At 34.9% G+C, this 20,453-nt stretch overlaps 1 protein-coding gene across 1 annotated transcript in view; it reads left to right on the top strand.

The window, feature by feature from the left end:
• nt5dc3 (5'-nucleotidase domain containing 3) overlaps positions 1-20,453 on the top strand; it is a 58,047-nt gene that overhangs the window by 21,623 nt on the left and 15,971 nt on the right. The window contains exons 3-7 of the mRNA XM_039761806.1: positions 6,843-6,917; positions 13,631-13,686; positions 14,532-14,622; positions 15,498-15,635; positions 20,063-20,123. Coding sequence (XP_039617740.1) covers positions 6,843-6,917; positions 13,631-13,686; positions 14,532-14,622; positions 15,498-15,635; positions 20,063-20,123 — 421 coding nt within the window. The remainder of the gene's footprint in view (positions 1-6,842; positions 6,918-13,630; positions 13,687-14,531; positions 14,623-15,497; positions 15,636-20,062; positions 20,124-20,453) is intronic.

Genomic DNA, 20,453 nt, shown 5'->3' with positions numbered 1-20,453 from the left:
CTTTTTTTTTCTATTAATCTGCTGTAGGCTTCTCATGGTAAAAGTTAATCAATTTGCATCATTTACTGTCTTTATTATTTTATGCCAGTTTCCTCACATTCAGTCTTTTAGTCCACTTTGCTGCTGTGGTCTGTTTTTTTTTTTATTTATTTATGCCACTTTAACAGTTGTATATTACTTGTCTACAGTTTTGATTAATGCTACTGTAACATCCAACTTCAAAATTTCATTTAACCTAATTTAACTAAAGCAAGTACTAAGATGAGAAATAGGGGCCATTTCTAATGTCTCAATCTCTTTCTTCCATTGTTCTTGACTGTTTTTCAAACTCATAATCTCTTTTCCGTCCAATGAGAGCTCAGTCGCTGTTCAGGACGGTCTTAAACCTTTACATCATTCTAGAGAGAACATCTCTGACAAACGCAGTCCCATAATTCTCAAAACCAGTTCATACCACTTCTTCTCCTTCAGTGCTGTCACGTTGTTACACTATCTTATGGACCAATGGATTATTTTATGGGTCACAGGCTGAAATGTGGGACTTTAAATTGAATATCCAGTGGTGTTTGAATTTGTGTGTTTTTCACATAAAAACAAATAGTAAAATAATTGTGGTAGTTGTAACTAATATTCTCTCTTAAGGAGTGGCCTGGTGCCTGCAAATTTGTTTTTGTGTGAGCAACAAGTTCTAAAAACTAACAATTGTTGAGTGCCAGTATTAGCAATGCATTTCTTATATAGCAGAAAAATTCACTGAATATTCAAGCAGTTTTACTTTTAACCTTTTCTGTTTTCCATAAGTTGTAAACTCTATCAACATTAACAATCTGTCCAGAATTTTAAAAAGAAGTACATTCTCATAAAGTTTTCCAAATAATCGGCATCCAAACAATTTCTAGATTTTGTTTTTATATTGTTCATAAAACTAAATTCTCTTTCCCCAGCACTTGAGACTTGGAATATGCTACAAATGTCTAAAAGTGAAAATAACTCTGAAGTGATCCTGAATTTAGTAAATGTATCCATTTCTGAAAATGTTTTTACAGTTCCAATTTCTAATTTTCCTTAATTAGTATTTTGAACTCTGGACAATTGCTGCAAAAATCCAATTGAAAGGAATTATTTAGTCTTTCGTTGACAGAGCACAGTATTTGATGGCAAGCCTATTTATCTAAATTTTCCAGATTTATAGTTACAGAGAAACATTTCCTTATCAAAGACTCACCAATCTATTTTTTCATATGGGCACATGTCCTCTCAATAAAAGTGATAACTGACTTTGTTGTAACTGGAAACTAAATGAAGAGAGCAAATTACATGTTTCTTCCAGGAAATGTGACTTGTGCTGTAACCTAGGTTTCTTGATTTTTGCTTTGGCAAACCAAAAAGCTTCAAGCAATTGAAAGTCCTTCTCTTTGTTGAATTATACGTAAGTCTACCAGTTCAGCTAGAACATCATTAAGTACTTAAATAGCAACATGGTGATGTACATTTTTAATTTATCCAAGCAGTATTTATGAATAGGATCATTGCCTTGTTCAAACAGTTTTTCAGCAGTATTCCACTGATACATCATAGTTTCTAATTATAGTATTTACTGTAAAATAATCTGGACAGCCACTTGATCTCGTTTAGTGGCTTAAATGCAGTCACATCCTCTATACCCTGGTCTCGAGATATGCCACACAATGTTGTTCTCATACCTATGGAATGAACTGCTGCAAAAGAGCAGCGACACCTTTTCATTTTCCCTGCATGATTAATTCGCCATCTAAGGTAAACATTACCTTTTGATTTAAATTTAACTTGTTTTCCATACTGTATACAACTGAATAGCCCTAAGATTAGATAAGTTGTTACATGATGTTAATTTTATTATGCCAGCAAAAACACAGTTACATGATGATTTAACTTTTACACATACATTGAATAAATAAAAGTAACTGTTATATCAGTTGATTCACTTAACAAAGTGTGGTAGGCTAATTCTGTAAACAAGTTGGTTTTGATTGTTGAATTTATACACTCAGTGGACTGAAAGATGTAATATTTACTTTGCCAACTATCCAGTATTTTCACGTTTTTGACAACATGATCATGAATGTTCTGAACTGCCAACATAGGAGAATTTATTTTCACAGCCAGCACAATGTTATGTATTTAAACTTTTAACTCGTCAGATGTTCTTTTCTGTAATCATGTTCTTGTTTAGATTCTGTTAATATCTTCTTCAATAAACCTTTTAATTGATTTTTAAGTTTTGTAACTGAATCAATGTGAGATTTCTGGTTCAAATATCATTTGAGATGGTCCACTTTCCTGTTGCTCCGGGCTTTATTTGAGATCAATTCATTAAAAGATCTTGCTTTCAAACATTTTCCAAATTGCACCATCCATCTCTGAGTAGTTAAAAATTTCTCTCAGAAACACATGCTACCTGGTACTCTGTGATTATTCCATTTTAACAAAACATTTTGATCAACCATTTCATCTTAGCTTAGAAGAAACAACCACACAGACCATTTCATATAACATACTTTCATATAATTTTTGTGTATATTTAATTGCTGCAGTATTATTTTTTTAACGTATTTAAATCATGATGGTAATTGATTTTGTTTAATTTTTATACAATTTTTTTAGCTTAATTTTGTTTAAAAGTGAAGATTGTTTTTTGAAGTACCTTGTAAAATCTGTGAGTGATGCTCCAAAAATGTACAAGTGATCGCTCACATATTCAGTTTAGAGTGAACAGTGTTTGTCACATGGAATTTACACTAATAAATGACATTTGACCTTAAATGATCTGCTGTATGTTTGATTTTAGCAGAATGGTCCTTGGACCAAAACAAATTTGAGTATTCTTGGTCTTCCATATCACTATGTTAATTCTAATTGACTAAAGGATTGGCAGTTATAATCTATTACTTTAAAATTCCTACCAAGTGTATTAAAAATTTAATTGTGATATGTTTTTATAGTCCATTATTAGCTTCACAGGCCTGTTTAGCAAATATGTCTTGAGTGTGTCGTTATGTTATGATCAATGATTTATTTATTTTGCATATTTAGAAAGTTTCACCGATGTATTCCAATTTCCCTAAGGTTTTGAATGAAGGTCAAATATTTAGGCCAGATAAGTGTACTGTAACTTTTACTATACAGTATGGCTGAGTGCTTCCAATAAATGCCTGGTAATCTTTTTGGCCTACTGCGTTTCGTTTGAGGAGTCTTATTACCACCTACTCACTCTGAATTAGGTAAATCCTTGTGGTTGTCTGTGGCTTTAGATCATAACCATTGTTAAAGGAAGATTAATTAATTTAAAATGTTAAAAATTTAAAAGATGGTTAGTAGTGTACAATTTTACTTGTTGAAACTTCATACAAAATGTTAGGTTTCAGAACTTTTTATTTTCACTATCTCAATGTTTATTTTATCTAACACCTTGCAGAGAATACATCTTCTCAAATGTTTGAAATGTACTGCATGTTAAAATTAAATTTTAAAGTGTACATGAGTAAAGAACAACAGAACAGTACAATGGAGTAGACAAAGACACTGAGATGACATTATGGTATATGAAATTAGTTACAATGTAATGGCTACAGAAGAACAGAGTAAGAATACAGATACAGTTAAGTTTATTTAAATACAAGAAAGAAGAAGCCAGTCTTTAAATAAGATATGAATAAGTCCTCTGAGCTTCACAAACAGACTTAGGCATAGAATACCAGCAAGTCAGGGCCACAGTATCGAGCTGCAGAAATTATGAGAAACTCTGTATCATTGGGTCCTAATTGTCTGATAGTTGTGTAAGAATCATGTAGTAATGACAAGTAATTTGGTGTGTTGAATTTAAAAAATTTATAGGTCAGAAAGGGAAATCTGAAAATAATCCAGTACCGTTCCTGCATCCAGTCTGGTTGACCCAGACTCATTGCATTAGATCCGTGTCAGATGCATTTTCAATTTGTTGCTGTCAGTTGATACTTTGAGTAGGAAAACCTTTAAGAGTATTTCCATAATCCAGTCAGTGTTATATCAAACATTTCATTTATCCTTTTTGCAGACGTGTGCAGAAGTATGCGTATGCTTAACTTTTCCATCTCTCATTAATAACAGTAAATTATGTTGTTTCACATGGTATTGTGTTCTAGCAGCTAAAGCATTGTGTCGGATTATCGTATGTAAATTACTTGGAATTAAGATGCCATTTGAAATAATTGTAAAGTACTGGGTTTTGGATAAATAGTTTTAAATTCCCCCGGTAGTTTGACAGTGTTTGCCATTTAATGGCTAAGATGTTGGTCTGTAAGCCTCTTGCAAGTCCCTACTCCAGTTCCTTACTCAATGTGTAATCCTAAATTATCCCTGTTGCATAATACACTTGTGAATGTTAAGTTAATTTGATTTAATATGTTGGCAAATTACAACAAAAGTAATAGATGTAGTGTAGTCCCCACAACTTTTAAAAATATATCATTGCTGTTTTAAAAATTTCATATTTAATGAGGGAAAGGTTTTGCTAAACTGCATACTTCAGCTGCCATCTGTTTCACTTAAAGAATTAAATTTACAGTGTGAAAAGATGCTGAAGAAGCACAACCAGAGACCTTAATGGGCAAACAGGAGCATAGCGATGGAGAAAGTCACTGATGTAGGCCGATTTGAGGACATTTAAAGCTTTGTAGGTTATTAATAGAATTTTATATCCAATTCTGTAAGACACAAGGAGCCAGAGTAGGCGAAGCAAGATGGGTGTTATGTGCTTGCTTTTGCTGGTTTGTGTAAGGACTCTTGCAGCGGAATTTTGAATCAGCTGGAGCTGTGATATAAGATTGGAAGTGGCACCTGCCAGTAGAGAGTTCCATCCATCCATTACCCAACCCGCTATATCCTAACTACAGGGTCACGGGGGTCTGTTGGAGCCAATCCCAGCCAACACAGGGCTCAAGGCAGGAAACAAACCCCGGGCAGCCCACCGCAGCAGTAGAGAGTTACTCGCAGTAATTGATGTGGGATGTGATAAAAGCATGAACAAGTTTCTCAACATTAGAAAAGGAGAGGAGTGAGCGAACAGGATATGTTACGGAGGTGAAAGTAGAAATTTTTTTAATATGGTTTATGTGGGCAGAATAAGAAAGGGAGGAATCAAAAATGGCACCAAGTTTCCTTGCATTATAAGAAGGTCTGATGAGATCACTGTCAAGAGTGGTTAAGAAGGAGTTCATTTTCTTAAGTTGTGCTTTAGTGCGAATTTGCAGGAGTTCAGGTTTGTTGCAACTTAATTTTAAAGAGTTCTGCTCCATCCATTTTTTAATTTCATTGAGGCAAGTTACAAGTTGAGAAAACTCTGATGAAGTTTCACTTTTAACACTGAAATTGAGTTGAGTATCATCAGCATAAAAATGATAACCCTGTCAATAGCTACGAATGATATCTCCAAGGGGAAGCATATAGAGGGCCGAGGACAGCCCTGAGGAACCCCTTGTTTGACTGGTACTGAGCTGAATATGCTGTTGCCAAGGCCAACTAACTCTTGCCTATCAGTCAGATTGTCATAAACAACTGGAGGGCAGTGCCAGAGTTGCCCAGCATGTTCTCCATTCTGGACAGTAGAATGTAATGTCTGACAGTGTCAAATGCTACATTAAGATTTAGCAAAATTAATATGCTGGTTTGTCCAGAGTCTGCTGCAATAAGCAAATCATTAGTTACCTGAAGCAGAGCAGTTTCACAGCTGTGCTGTGCCCAGAAACCAGACTGAAAGGGTTCCATAAGTTTATTAGAGTCAAGTAATTGGCGAGTTAGGAGGCTACAACATGCTCAAGAACTTTTGACAGAAAAGGGAGGTGTGAAATAAGATGAAAATTGTTAAGATTGTCAGTATAAAGGCCAGACATTTTTAACAGTGGATGGCAGAAAGTAAGTGTCAAGGAATGTATTTATTATTGTCGTAACAGTTGGGATCATGGCAGGAATTTAGAAGTGTGGTGGGGATGGAGTCCAGGACACAGGTAGTGGGCCACAGCTTACAAAACAGGTCATTAACAGGTATAGAAGTAACAGGTGAAAATTTAGAAGAAGAATTGGATGGAGTGGGAAGACAGCGAAAGATATAAATGGATGAATGATTAATGTTAGTTGAATTATTTAGATCTTTAATTTTATTGCAGAAAACGTGGAGGAATTTTACAAAGAATTCAGTAGAGGAGGTAATTGAGCCAGATGCAGATTAAATAGTTTATTAACTGCAGAGAACAAAACCCTTGGGTTATCATGGCCACTTTCTATTTTTCTGCTATAATGTGTGTTCTTGGCTGCAGTTAATACTTCCTTGTAAGCCCTTTGATGGTTAGAGAAACAGTGAATGTGCACGGTGAGGCTACTCTTATGTAACATTCTTTACTCAAATACTTTCTCTGTTTTTTTTCATCCCTTATCTAAACACTATGGGTTTTCCATCTTGACTATGCTGAATGTGTTCCTCACCCCAGACTTGAAATCAAACATACCTGAGTACCAAAGTTAAAATATGCATAGTTTTGAATCTCCAGATTCAGTACTGTTAACTTCTCTTCTCATACTAGTCTCTTACTTTTACTCTTCTGTTACTAGTCTGTACTCATTACGTTAGCACAGCACTATTTTAAGGGAGACTCACAGTTAAGACTGCATAAATGTCTTAAGTATTGTATTCAATAAAAATAGCTGTGAGGGTTTGATTATTAAAGTTTGGATAATTAAGATTTTGGAGTCATTGTTTGTAAATTACATTTTCATTAACCTCTTGTAAGTGAATTAAGTTCAAATATTTAATTATTATTTTGTTATTTCAGTATCCTGAAGGACTTCGGGCTTATGATTATATACCTGACTTTGTGATTAGAGGACTGCATTATGATGTCCAAAAGGTGAGTTCCATTATTCCCCCTTATTTTCCATTAATTAAGGAGGATTGTTATTAGTTAATTTGCTTGACTATACAATGTAGAAAGGAGTACTCATTTGTAGGGATGTGTATCGGTGGAATTTTTTTGATACTGATATCTATACAGGTGCTTATTGATACTCTTGTCAATACTACTGTCCATTATGTGGCGCAATAATGTGTCTGTTGAAGGGGGGGTGGTAACTGAGGTCAAGGACTGTCATCATCTCTCTACAGATGAAAAAAATTAAAACTGTTGTACAACTGAGATAACTCATTTTATTCGTTTTTATATTGCTTCTGTAGCACCCCTCAGATTTTACTTTTTTTTTTTAAAATATAATCTAAATATGACCTTCTTGTTATACTATCATTCTCAACACTATCTTTTAATTAACAAACCTGTGTTAATATCAAATAAACTTAATAATCTGAAGCTTAATAATTTATCAAACTCATACCCTATGACAAAAAAGATAAAGTAATATTTTAACAAATTAACTCAATAATTTACATAACTTTACCTTGAATTGCACCCCTCATTACTAAACCACATTTAATAAAACTTTAGCCACATGCTACATCTCTGTCCTGTTTTTCCTTTTATGACTAAACTAGATATTATCAAAAACACACAAAAACTCAATATTTTTGTTTACCTGCATGAACTGTTATTTACATATATGGGGGACTTTAATTATCCAAATATGAACTGGGATAACCTTGCAGTTGGAGGAGTACAAGAGCAGGAGTTTTTAGAAGTAATCAGTGACTGTTTTTTAACACAGCATGTTAAAGCACCAACACGGGGTGAAGCCTGTCTGGATTTAGTATACTGTAATAATCAGGATAGAATTGAGGGGGTAGAGGTGATTGAACCACTAGGGTCAAGTGACCATAATGTAATACAGCTCTCAGTATTTTGTAAGAGTGCAGATGCAAATACTAAAATTGTTAAGTTGAACTTTGGTAGGGCTAATTTTGAGCAGATGCGACAATGTCTAAGTAGAATACACTGGGGATAAGCATTTAAGTGTGGAGACAGTCGAGGAGCAGTGGAACAGGTTTAAAAATGTTGTAAATGTAATGCAGGGCAGATACATACCTAAAATTGTAATTCATAGGTGGATTAATAAAGATTTAAAAAAGAAGTTGCAAAGGAAAAAACTGTTTTATAAGGGATATAAGACTAATGACTGCAAAGTGAATCGTAGAGCGTATGAGAACATGAGGGCAACCATTAAGAAGGATATCAGGGAGGCTAAAAGACAGTTGGAGAGGAATATAGCACATAAAGCGAAAGAAGACCCTAAGAGATTCTTTCAGTATTTTAGTAGTAAAAGAACAGTCAAGGATGAGGTCAAGTGCATCAGGAATAGTAAAGGGGAATTAAAAGATACAGACAGTGAAATAGTGGATGCCCTAAACCATTTTTCTGAGATGTTTACAAGTGAGCAAGTGGATAACCTCCCAGAGGTAAACATGACTACTAAGGAGGTACTGAGGGATTTGGAAATTGTAGAGGGAGAAGTTCTGCTCAGATGAAATCAAACAAATCACCAGGACCAGATAATATTTATCTTCGTGTTCTTAAGGAGTGTAGTGAGTACATATATAAACCCTTGACACAAATTTTTAGAAAGTCACTGCGCACTGGAGAGATTCCGAAGGACTGGAAAATGGCAAATATCATCCCATTATATAAAAAGGGTGACTGGGCAGATCCAAGCAACTATAGGCCAGTAAGCTTAACATGTATCACAGGAAAATTAATGGAAGGAATTATTAAGGATAAGATTGAGCAACACATGGCAAGGACAGGAGTTATTCTGAACAGTCAGCATGGGTTTAGAATAGGGAGGTCGTGTTTTACTAACATGCTGGAATTCTATGAGGAGGCAACAAAAGGATATGATCAAAGTGGAGCTTATGATATTATTTATCTGGACTTTCAGAAAGCATTTGATAAGGTGCCACATGAGAGGTTGGGCATCAAGTTAAAAGAAGTGGGAGTTCAGGGTGATGTTTTTAGATGGGTGCAGAATTGGCTCAGACACAGGGAGGTGTTCCAATGGGGTCAGTGCTAGGGCTGCTGCTATTTTTAATATATATATAAATGATTTAGATAGGAATATAAGTAATAAGCTGGTTAAGTTTGCAGATGATACCAAGATCGGTGGATTAGCAGATAATTTGGAATCCGTTATATCATTACAGAAGGACTTGGATAGCATACAGGCTTGGGCAGATTTGTGGCAGATGAAATTTAATGTCAGTAAATGTAAAGTATTACACATAGGAAATAAAAATGTTAGGTTTGAATACACAATGGGCTGTCGGAAAATCGAGAGTACACCTTATGAGAAGGATTTAGGAGTCATAGTAGACTCTAAGCTATCGACTTCCATACAATGTTCAGAAGCCATTAAGAAGGTTAACAGAATGTTAGGATATATAGCACGATGTGTGGAGTACAAGTCCAAGGAGGTTATGCTCAACTTTTATAATGCACTGGTGTACAGTTTTGGTCTCCAACTGACAAAAAGGACATAGCAGTGCTAGAAAAGGTCCAGAGAAGAGCGACTAGGCTGATTCCAGGGTTACAGGGGTTGAATTATGAGGAAAGATTAAAAGAGCTGAGCCTTTACAGTTTAAGCAAAAGAAGATTAAGAGGTGACATGATTGAAGTGTTTAAAATTATTAAGGGAATTATTACAGTGGATTGAGACTGTTATTTTAAAATGAGTTCATCAAGAACATGGGGACACAGATCGAAACTTATTAAAGGTAAATTTCGCACAAACATTAGGAAGTTTTTCTTTACACAATGAATGATAGACACTTGGAATAAGCTACCAAGTAGTGTGGTAGACAGTAAGACGTTAGGGACTTTCAAAACTTGACTTGACGTTTTCTTGGAAGAAATAAGTGGATAGGACTGGCGAGCTTTGTTGGGGTGAATGCCCTGTTCTCATCTAGAGTGTTCTAATGTTCTATCCCACATCCCAAACAAAATCATAAATTCAGTAGATTTAAGTCCAGGATAACAATTTTAGTGTTTGTCCAACAGTTCTGTCTCTGAAAGCACTAAGAAAAAAATAAGTAAAATCCCCTTATTAAGCCTAAGCCAGCAAAAAAAAAAAAAAAAGAAATAGAAAAAGTAAGAAATAGAAAAGACATGAAAAATAAACGTTGCTGACCTGGCAGCGTTTGCTTGAAATTACGCCGTTACTTGGCAACTGTCTTCTTCACTCTAATAGAACATGTGGAAATCGCTTCTTCTGACTACAGAAGGAAACCGACACTCATGCCCATCGTGGCAAGTGTCTTGTCAGCTGTAATAGTCGGTAAGCTGCAACAACATCTGACATTGATGACGAAGTCCAATGCCCGTCAGGGTCTCCTTTGTTTAGGCTTTCATAGACGGCATCCCAGAGCTAACCAGTTTGGCGTTCTCAATAATGACTGTCCAACCACCAGCACATCCACATATTTTCTTCTGACAGTTAACTTCATGCTGGAATCATTTTTTGTTAAATAAGCTTCTAGTTGAAGTTTACCATTTAAATAACCAAATTTATCACAGTAACAACTCAAATATAGTTATCTTGTCAAACGTTACTGGTACCTACACCATTACTCCCTGCTTCCCTTTTTTCTTCTTTTTTTTCGCCTCTGATCTGCACCCTCATTGGCTACCATTCAAACCAATAAAATAAGTTAACATAAATGCCAGCATTTACGTTTAAGTTTTAAACATTCTAAATATAATTGTGTAACAGTTTAACAACATGCATAATAAAATAAACTTGTTTTAATCCAATTTTAATTATATCATGAGCATTGCTATTACCAACTCATAAGTCAGGTTTTAAAGGGCTACAATTTTTATAGTTGTAAATTAACTTATCCCTGGTTTTTAGGATACCTCCGTTCAAAATTAAGGTAACAACTTTATGACATTCTGCTGTTTTTTTCTGTAGTCATTTTTCCACATCAAGAGATGGAGAATGAGGTGGACTTGGGTGTCTGAATTCTGGTATCCACTGACCAAACTGCCGCTGACGCTGTCTGAACCCAAATTAAAGACGCTCACTTTGTATGTCTTGAGTAAATTACTACAGACTTACTTTTATAATGATAACAAGTTACCTTCACTTGACGATGTCGAGACAGTCGTATTTTCAGATTGGCTAATTCCAGCAGCATCAGAGCTAGGAGGCTGCAATGAGTATATTTCAGCAGCCACTTTTTTGGAGTAGTCATACACACTGCACTGCTTCACATTTATATAATGATGTACTTGTAAGTGTTTCATGAGGTTGCTAGAGTTACCCCCTTTCCTGTACATGCAACCACCTTTTTAAATACATTGTATTTAGCTGCATTACCATTACATTTACTAAAGTGAGCACACACTTTTGAATGCTATACTCAATCTGTCATGGTGGCTGGAGAACACAGAATGTAAACACGCAGCTACATGACTAAGACTTGATTGCTTGATGCCTGCAGTATTATCATAATTTGGAATGGTCAGGAATTTAGAAATGCTGCTAATGTTAAAGTGAATTAATGTTACAAAAGTACTGATAGCGATACCGTTTTCCCAGGAGCTTATTGATATGTTGCTACCGACCAGTCCTGAACTGGTACCAGTTAAATACCAGTTTTTGATACCCATCTCCACTCATTTGAAATTGTTGGGTAGAAATAGCGGGATTTGAGATTAGATGGTCACGTGTGACACTGGTATATAGTGTTGCTTAGCAGACTTTTAAAGTGCAGGTGCTTAAGCTGTGCTTTTTGCTGTGCTTTGTTCAATTAAAGTGCTTTATACTGTATTCACTGTGAAATGTGTTGTTGAAAATAAGAGTAAATAATTACTTCTGTCATGTGTTTAAAACAGCACTGGGTAGGTATTTTCCATTAAAAAAAGTTTTGTAAGATCTGTACTCAGTTTGCCTTTTTAAACTAATCTTCCTGTTATCAATACCTTTGTTTTGTTGAAGTCTGTCATGTCTTATGCCAGGAGTCAATGTTTTTATGCTTCTCTTATATTAATTAAATACACTACATAACTATGGCATTTTTTCAGTTTGCAGTTGTTGGTAATTATCTTAATTGAAACATTGTCTTTAATGTTTTCAAAAAAGGCCTTTAATCCAGCCTAAAGTATTCACTTGTCATTGCAGATTGAGTTTACAGATTTCTTAAGCATGATATAAATGTTGCTGAGTTTGAATAATAAATGAATGCATCATTTAAAGGGCAGTCATTTTTACTCAACATGGAATGTTTATTCTTGTCACTGTGGCCTTCTGCTGAAAGAGGACTGCAAAACGTGAGTACAGCAGGCTAATCCCAAAATAAATTTAGGTATCCCATGCACTCGGTTTGAAAGGGTAAAATTTGAACTTTAGACTTTTGAATTAGATTTTATAGATTATCTCTGGTGCTCAGTGTAGCCTAGTGGTAAATGGGTTAGACTGTAAAGTCCAAAGCTGCCAGCTTAGTCCCCACTGCTTACTATGCAGCTCTAGGTATATCTCAGTCTGTCAACACTCTACTCTATAAATTTTAAATTTGTTGCAGTTCACGTTGCATGTAATATTAGTCTCTGAAAGTTGAAAAAAAAAAAAAATCTGCATAACTTGCCACAGTTTTCCTTGACTCGTCCGGTTGAGAGCTAAAACAAATATCAATAGATTATAAACAATAGCAGGGAGAACGTCTCGGAACATGTACAAATCGGGTTATGACCGAAAAGTTCTTCAAACTTTTGCATCTGCTCACGACCACATACTCGGGTGACGAACAAGCCAGTTTCCCTTCCGGTTCGCACACGCCAATGATTTACGCACGTGTTCAGTCTCTCCCTGTGCATTCACTGTGAACTCTTTGTGCTCTGTTTCGTTTACCTTTCCCTTTTATACGCGCCGGTGATTTACGTACGTGTTCAGTCTCTCCCTGTACAGTACATTGTTCTCAGTCAGACGTGCATCGCACAGAGGTACTTTACCTCAAAACTGTAGTCTCCTCTCCACCCAGTTCCTCCTCACTTCCTTTATGCCAGAACATGACTCATGCGAGGTTATTTTTCTTGGTTGTTTATGGTTAGTTTTTGAATAAATTACGGATTTTTCAAATGTTCATTTTTTCCCTGTGCTTAAAACTCATTAAAAAAAAAGTGTTTACAGTGAGCGGTTCGCAAGGCTATAGCGTGAACTCCTGCAATGTTAGTTTTCTCTGTTCAAGACTTTCTCAGTGTTATTCAATGTTTTTACATTTAGTTTACTATTACTCTGTGCATTCTATGGTATAATTAACTATTTTCATGCTTAAAAATATATATTTACATACAGCTTGTACGGTCCGGAACAAGCAAATGACCTTGTAATGGCAATAAAGTAATTTCCCAATTTGATTGACAGGCAATGTTAACCTTAAATGAACAAACTGCTTTGATAGAAGACATCCGCTGTGACATTCCTGATATTAATAGTACACCTTTTTGGAGCTCTCAGCAGCCTAAGATAGACCCTGTTTGTGGGATATTAAACTAAGTCCATATTATATATGACTGTTTAAAGAATCTCTTCTTATAATTTACATTTAGTCTGTATCAATTTAAAAAGTTTTCTTATGGATTTTGAAGTTAAAGACATCACCTTAAGACTTTTTATTTTTTGGTAGGCTTTACTGATGAAGATTGATGCCTTTCATTACATTCAATTAGGAACTGTATACAGGTATGCTTAATTATGTAGAAGTTTACTTAGAAACATCCTTTTTAAGGTGAATTTCTATCTTGGCTATTCAGAAATACATTTACATTTTTTTCTTTTAAGTATTAACTCCTGAAATAATATTTTTGCACACCATTTGTTGTATTTAGCACTGCTCAAATGGGGTGAGCATTATAGGAGGTCAGTGTGCATCTTAACTCTGCATTCCTCCGTGTATGGTTATCTTGCAGGAAGCTGTATAGCCCTACATTTTATCAAAGGAAGTACAATTTTAATGCATTGTAGCTCTTCCATTGGATTCACTGATTTCTAACTAAATAACAGGTCTAAGGAGGTCAAGGACACTTACTTTGTAACAACAAACAGTGCCAGTGTACTAGACAACAAATACATTTAATTGTTCTATTCATTGTGTTATCACAAAATATGAAATATTGAAATTGAAATATTAAAATGCTATTTAGGACACTCAGGGAAATATTGAGGCAATTTTAACAAGGAATATATCTGGGTATCTGATACCAGTATTTTCTTAATAATACAAACTCACCAAAACAATATCATTTTTAATATATCCAGTTGTTTTTGTCAATATTATATGAGAATGTATGGTTATACTGTAAAAAGATATTGCATTCTCTTAAAAAATCATATTTCATATAAGTGTTACTGTTACTATTTTAGCCGGGCATGGCATTGATTGTTGGTCAACCTGAGAGTTCACAAATCCACTTTTGCCTAAAACCATCTAGAATTTGCCTTCTTTAGTCGCTAGAGTAAATAAACATCCATTTGCAATTGTTAGTAGGTTTTTAAGACTATTTTAAGGATCCTATTATTGTTCATAGGGGGCTTCATCCTGTTTCTGATAAAGAAGTTGTTGCCATGTATGAAGGTTCACATGTGCCCTTGGAACAGATGAGTGATTTTTATGGAAAGGTGAGTCTGAGCATTATGATTCACTCAGGATGTTTAAAGAATTGTCTAATATACAAGTGCCCGTGAGTAGAGCATTATAGAGGGGGTCTCCTTTTGTGTTGAGTGACCTTGTGTGTTCTCACTTGTTTAAGTACTATTACTTCCCTACTCTTTTGGGTTAAATAAAATATTAAAGATTAGTTTGAGTGAGCACCTGTGTTTATCTCCATTTTCCATTCAGATTAGGCCCTTGTCTTAAAAAGGTCCGTCGGATTCCTTGCCAAAATAGTCAAGGTACAAATCTAAAAGGCAAACACTTAAGGTAGAGTGTAACCTAGTCTATTGAAAAACTGCCTAGATATTTCTGATCTAAGTTATTTATATGAAACATTGAGACCATTCTTTCTGTAAAGTACCTTCATCTCTGTATGGGTGAAAAGAGCAGTTTAGTTTGTTGATATGTCAGTTCTTTGATATTATCAAATGTTTTCTCCTGACTTTCATTTTCAACAATGAAACTAAGCATACAGAAAAAAAAATAAAAAATCAGAAAACAAACAAAAAATACATTTAAATGTAAGTTGAAGGACTAACTGAATATTGTTCATTGTATTTGTAATTATTTATCTCTAATCAGCCAAAGTTTGTCTCTTTATGAAGTGTATGTCTGGTCTGAAATGAAATAATGGATCATGAAAAAAGAAAAAAAAGGCATGAAAGTATAAATAGAGTGATATAAATAAGGGGAGAAGCCAGAGTGTTTTCAGCACTTTTGCTTGTTTAACGTAAATGTCATGCATGAATAATATACACTCACTAAGCAAATTATTAGGAACACATGTTCACCCTATATTGAATCAGAGTCAGTGTTTATTTTCACTGTTTTTTTATTTCAGAGCTCTCATGGCCATACAATGAAGCAGTTTATGGATATCTTCTCTCTCCCAGAGATGACGTTGCTTTCTTGTGTTAATGATTACTTCATGAGGCACAATATTGACTATGAACCTGTTCATCTTTACAAAGACGTTAAGGTAATGCAAAACATTTATTGTAGGAGACTGTTTTTTTTGAATAAATACAGTATTAGTTATAGGTGTATAGTGGAAAAATTAGTGATGACTAGAAGAAAAAAGTTGATAAATATTTGTATATCTTTAATTGTAATGTTAAAAGAATCAGGGAGCTGGACAAAGCAGTTTTATACTCCCAGAGTTTCATTGATAAGGAAAGCACCATCTAGACTAGTTTTATGGCTTAATTGTTTCCTTTCTTGCTTGTGTATTTGGCACTACAGAAAATACTAGACTGGGGAGTTGAGCTTGTCGGAGCTGTTTCAGTAGTTAATGTCACACCCACACTGTAAAATAGTGAAATGGTAAGAGGGTTGCACCTGAGTTGTTTCATTGGTGGATGGTGCGGGAAGGAGGTAGGTGTGTGTGTGAGTATGTGTGTCAGGAGCTGCAGAGGGACAAGGAGACTTGCAAAATAATGCCCTCTCTTGCCATTAAGAGAAGACCACCTCTCTCTCTCTCGCTCTCTTTCTCTTTCTTTCACCATTTCTCAATGAAGAGAAGACAACTTTGACTTAACAGCCATATTGAGACAGGCAGGCTCCTGGGCCTATGCATATGACGAGCTGACCAGGAAAAATCAACTGCAACTACAAGTTACTGTGCCACCTGAAACTACACATCTAGCATCATTTGGTTGTGTTGATTTGTAACCAACATTCAGATTGGATTCTGTTTCTTTATAATTTGGGCATGTTATCTATAATGGATAACTAATTAAAAGTATAAATCTCCTATGTGTTTTATTGCTTTGCTCTTATTGCCTGAGGGCATAGTTATAAAAGGTAGTGTAGGACAGTGTTTTTCAACCTTTTAGCTGGAGTGGAACCCTGCGCGAATGGTTACCTTGCTCATGGAACCCTGTGCAATTATCCACCAGTATGTCCTATATTATTAGGACTTTTTCGGCGGAACCCTTGGATTCCCAGGAACCCCGGTTGAAAAACACTGTTGTAGGATATGAAAGCTAAATGTATAGGATTTAATATGTTTTGTTAAGGTCTACGCAGTAGACAGTAAATGAGTATAAAGGAGAAAATAAGGCCACACAAGACCCTATACAATAAAACAAGGTCACTTGTATTCTAAAAATGTTTGATAGATTTTTTATTTAGTTTATATGTTAGTCTAATACCTTTAAATTTAAATATGATGGTTTCATTTAAAAAAGAACACACTCAGTTGTAAATGTGTTATAAGAAATTTTCTTGGGCTGTTATGTGGCACATATGGGTAGGTATAATAAATATATAAATGCAAGAATTATTTTGAGAAGTTCAAAAGCTGCCTTTTTTGTATGTACACTACCAGTCAAAATTCTGGACACACCCAGAAATATCTAGGACACTGATCATAATATGCTTTTCCAGCTATCTCCTGTCCAATGTCGGTGTGTTCTTTACCTATTTTAATTTTTTCTTTTTATTTACCAGTTTCAGATATGGTTTCTTCTTTAAAACTCTGTCCCTAAGGTCCGCTTCCTGGAGTCGTCTTTTCTCTGTTGCAGACGACACTGGTGTTTGACGGGTATTTAAGGAAGAAGCCAACTGAGCACCTTTAAGCTGTTTGTTTCTCACACTACAGACTCTGATGTCCTTGTCCTCTTGTGCAGCTGTACATCTGGGCTTCTCCTTCTTTTATTAATCCTGGTTAGATCCAGTTTACCCTGTTCTCTCAAGGCACTAATAAGACACTTTTGTATGAAATCTTCATTTTCTTGACAATATGTCACATGGAATAACTTTCATTCTGCATTTAGGTCATTTCTGAACAAGAAATGAAGTTTGGGAATGCCAGTACCTTGCAACCCAAGTGAACAGAATAATAGGTTTCAGCAGTTCTAGCGTAATTATAAAGGTTCCTGTAATAACCAATTAGCATTTAAACATGATACATTAAAGATAATCTAAGGGAGTTTTATCATTAAGACACAGAAGGAATGGCTGTTAAAATGGGGCTATGCAGTCAAATGTAAATAATAAATAAAAAATCAGTAATTTCAGGCAGCAATGGCTATATGAAACACTACTAATGACTGTATTTTTAAATGAATTTGATGGTATCTTGATAAAATATCAGTTTTTTAAAAACATGAAAAGTTTTGGGTGTGTTCTGACTTTTGACTAGATAGTGTATTACCTTAACAATACAAAACTACATTTTTGGATCTGTGCTCTGTATTGGATCAGCATCTAGAAGGAAACATTCATTAAACTATAAGGGAGTTAGTTTTCATAAAAAAATTGTATGTTCTTTTGATAATATCATATTCATTTTAAATGAAATGCCATTTACTGCAGGTGTCAGGTTTTGAGTCAATGTACAGTTGTATTTATTTCTTCTCTCTTGTTGATTCTTGCACCTTTATTTTGGCCACTTGGCTTAACTGCATTGTTAACACTGTTGATGGGCGTGCCTTTCATTATTAGTGCTTTATCGTATGATCTACTGTGTATTTAATTTGCTGCATTAGCTGAATAGGTAGTGTTTTCCTGAAATAATTTGTCAAGGCTTCAACATTTGTGGAACAATGCACTATTTCTTTTACTTGTTGGTATATGAGGTTATTCAGTAATTACCTGAGTGATTTTTGTTCATTTGGGTGCACAAGTTTGCATCTTTCATTGTGCTCTTTACAATTTACAATTGTTTGTGGAAAAATCAATACTGATAAACTGTGACTGTGTGTTTTTCGGGGAATCAAATGCATCTAGGCGTTTTACTCACATTTAAGATTTGTGCCAGCTTTATAAGCAGAACAGTAAGAAATTACACCACTTTATTTCAGTCTTCTGAAATGTCTTAATGATCTTATAAAACTGTCATGCTACACATTGAAAGACTTAAGAGATTTACTGTAACTCATTGTAAACCTTGACCAGTTTTAAAATAGAAGATTTTGTATCAAAAGCACACTTTATGTTTGATTTTGTAAAGCATTTTATATACGCTTAATCAATAACAATGCACATGTCCATTATACATTCAAATTATTTGCTAAAATATTATTAACTAACAATGCTATCTGTTGAAGAGAGGTACTGGAATAATTAAAAAGTACCTGCTATCTCTTGCCCTATGTGTACCTTCTTGACTGGTGCTCCCTTTCTCGTGTGCTTTCCAATAAAGCATGCTTCTCAGTCTCTGTCATTATTTTCGCGGCAAATTCTCACCTCCTCCCCACTTTTATGCTTCTAGTCATTGAAGGCAACAATCTTGGCGCGCCTCATACACTTTTCCTCCTTTTCCTTGTGTGTCTCACATTCTCAATTCCCCTTTCAACTACGCTGTAAAAGCCAAACTGACCAATCAGATAGCTCTGAGGGAAATGACACACACGCAGACCTGAGTATGTTATTTTATTGTAGATACTTGCTTTCAGAAAGCGCAGGAAAGATTCTTTACCATAATTCTGTTCGATTCAAAAGCACAGTATTATGGGAAAACATATTTCCTGTTCATCTTATATGCTGAATTTTCCAGAAGTATTAATAATAATTTACCAAACAATACAAGCATTTTGCATGTTTTGAGCATATGAATGGATGGATAATGGTCAATGTGGAATTATGCAACACAAGTTAACTTGAGAATTCTTTCTTTTTTCATATGGACATTTTTTCACATCGTTTGCCACTGTCCAGAGTCGGTCACTATTGGGTTCTGTTTCATGAAATTTTTAGATCATTATTTTATTTGACATGCAAAGAATCTTTATTCTGTTTTTCTAGTGCATATACTGCTGAATATTTACAGTACCTAATGCTCAACATTACATAGGACAAACCGTACCTCTTTTTTTTCTAGTCCTTTTCCAATTAAATTTACATGTCCTTCTGCAATGTTAGGGGATGTAGTTTCAAAAGAGTGACAGCAGCCAAAAGTCATAACAATAGGAGTTTTTATTTTAATAGTGTCAAATATAATAACTAATATAACCACACTTATGATATAATGTTGTAGGTTTTCTCAAAGCATGACAAAGCTGCATTGTTCTCATAATAACATAAAATGTATTGTTATACACAGCACTTTCAGTTTGATTTTTTCTTTTGCTTGCCAAGATTCCTTAGCAAAATGAATGTTGGATAGCTGTATGAAAGTACCTGCAGTTTTTGTAGTTATCTGTCTTCTGCATCAATAACATGTATGAATGTCCCTAGCCTCTAAGTTTAAAAAAAATTAATGTTGTAAACAATGAAGTGTTTGTTTTAAAGCATAGGCAGCTTAAAGACAAGCAAATATTCACCAAGTTAGTAAGGATTTGGAACAACAATTTAAATTTGCAGTATGCCCAATTTACTAGCAAATGAGCGACTATAAACTAAATTGTTTCTTTCTGAGGGGAAAACATACTGTCCTAATTTTTTTTTGTTCTGTTTATTCAGGAGTCCATTGGAGATGTCCATGTGAAGGGTATATTATATCGTTCTGTTGAAGCTGATATTGGTAAGTTAATTTTATGTTATTGCACTCTTTCCTGTTAGACTAAGCAATCAATACTGTGCAGTTGTTGTTTGCTTTCAGTCATTCCATTCCATTCATTTTGACTTAGTTACAAAGTGATCAAAAGTCTCGTTTATACCCTGCGTCCTCTCATTAAACTTGTATCTCGCGAATATCGTATTCATCTTAGGCATGACAAACGCCAGCGGCAGCGTGTCTATAAACTTAATTTAAACTTACGGTTTACACCGTGCTTTGTTTCCGCAGTAGCTGCACTTATGAATATGCTTGTTTGCGTCACTCGCTTCATATTCTTTTGCTGCCTTCTCAATT

Source organism: Polypterus senegalus, chromosome 8 (assembly GCF_016835505.1).
Source record: "Polypterus senegalus isolate Bchr_013 chromosome 8, ASM1683550v1, whole genome shotgun sequence".
NCBI classification, from domain to species: domain Eukaryota; kingdom Metazoa; phylum Chordata; class Cladistia; order Polypteriformes; family Polypteridae; genus Polypterus; species Polypterus senegalus.
This window is presented reverse-complemented; position numbering and strand designations above follow the sequence as displayed.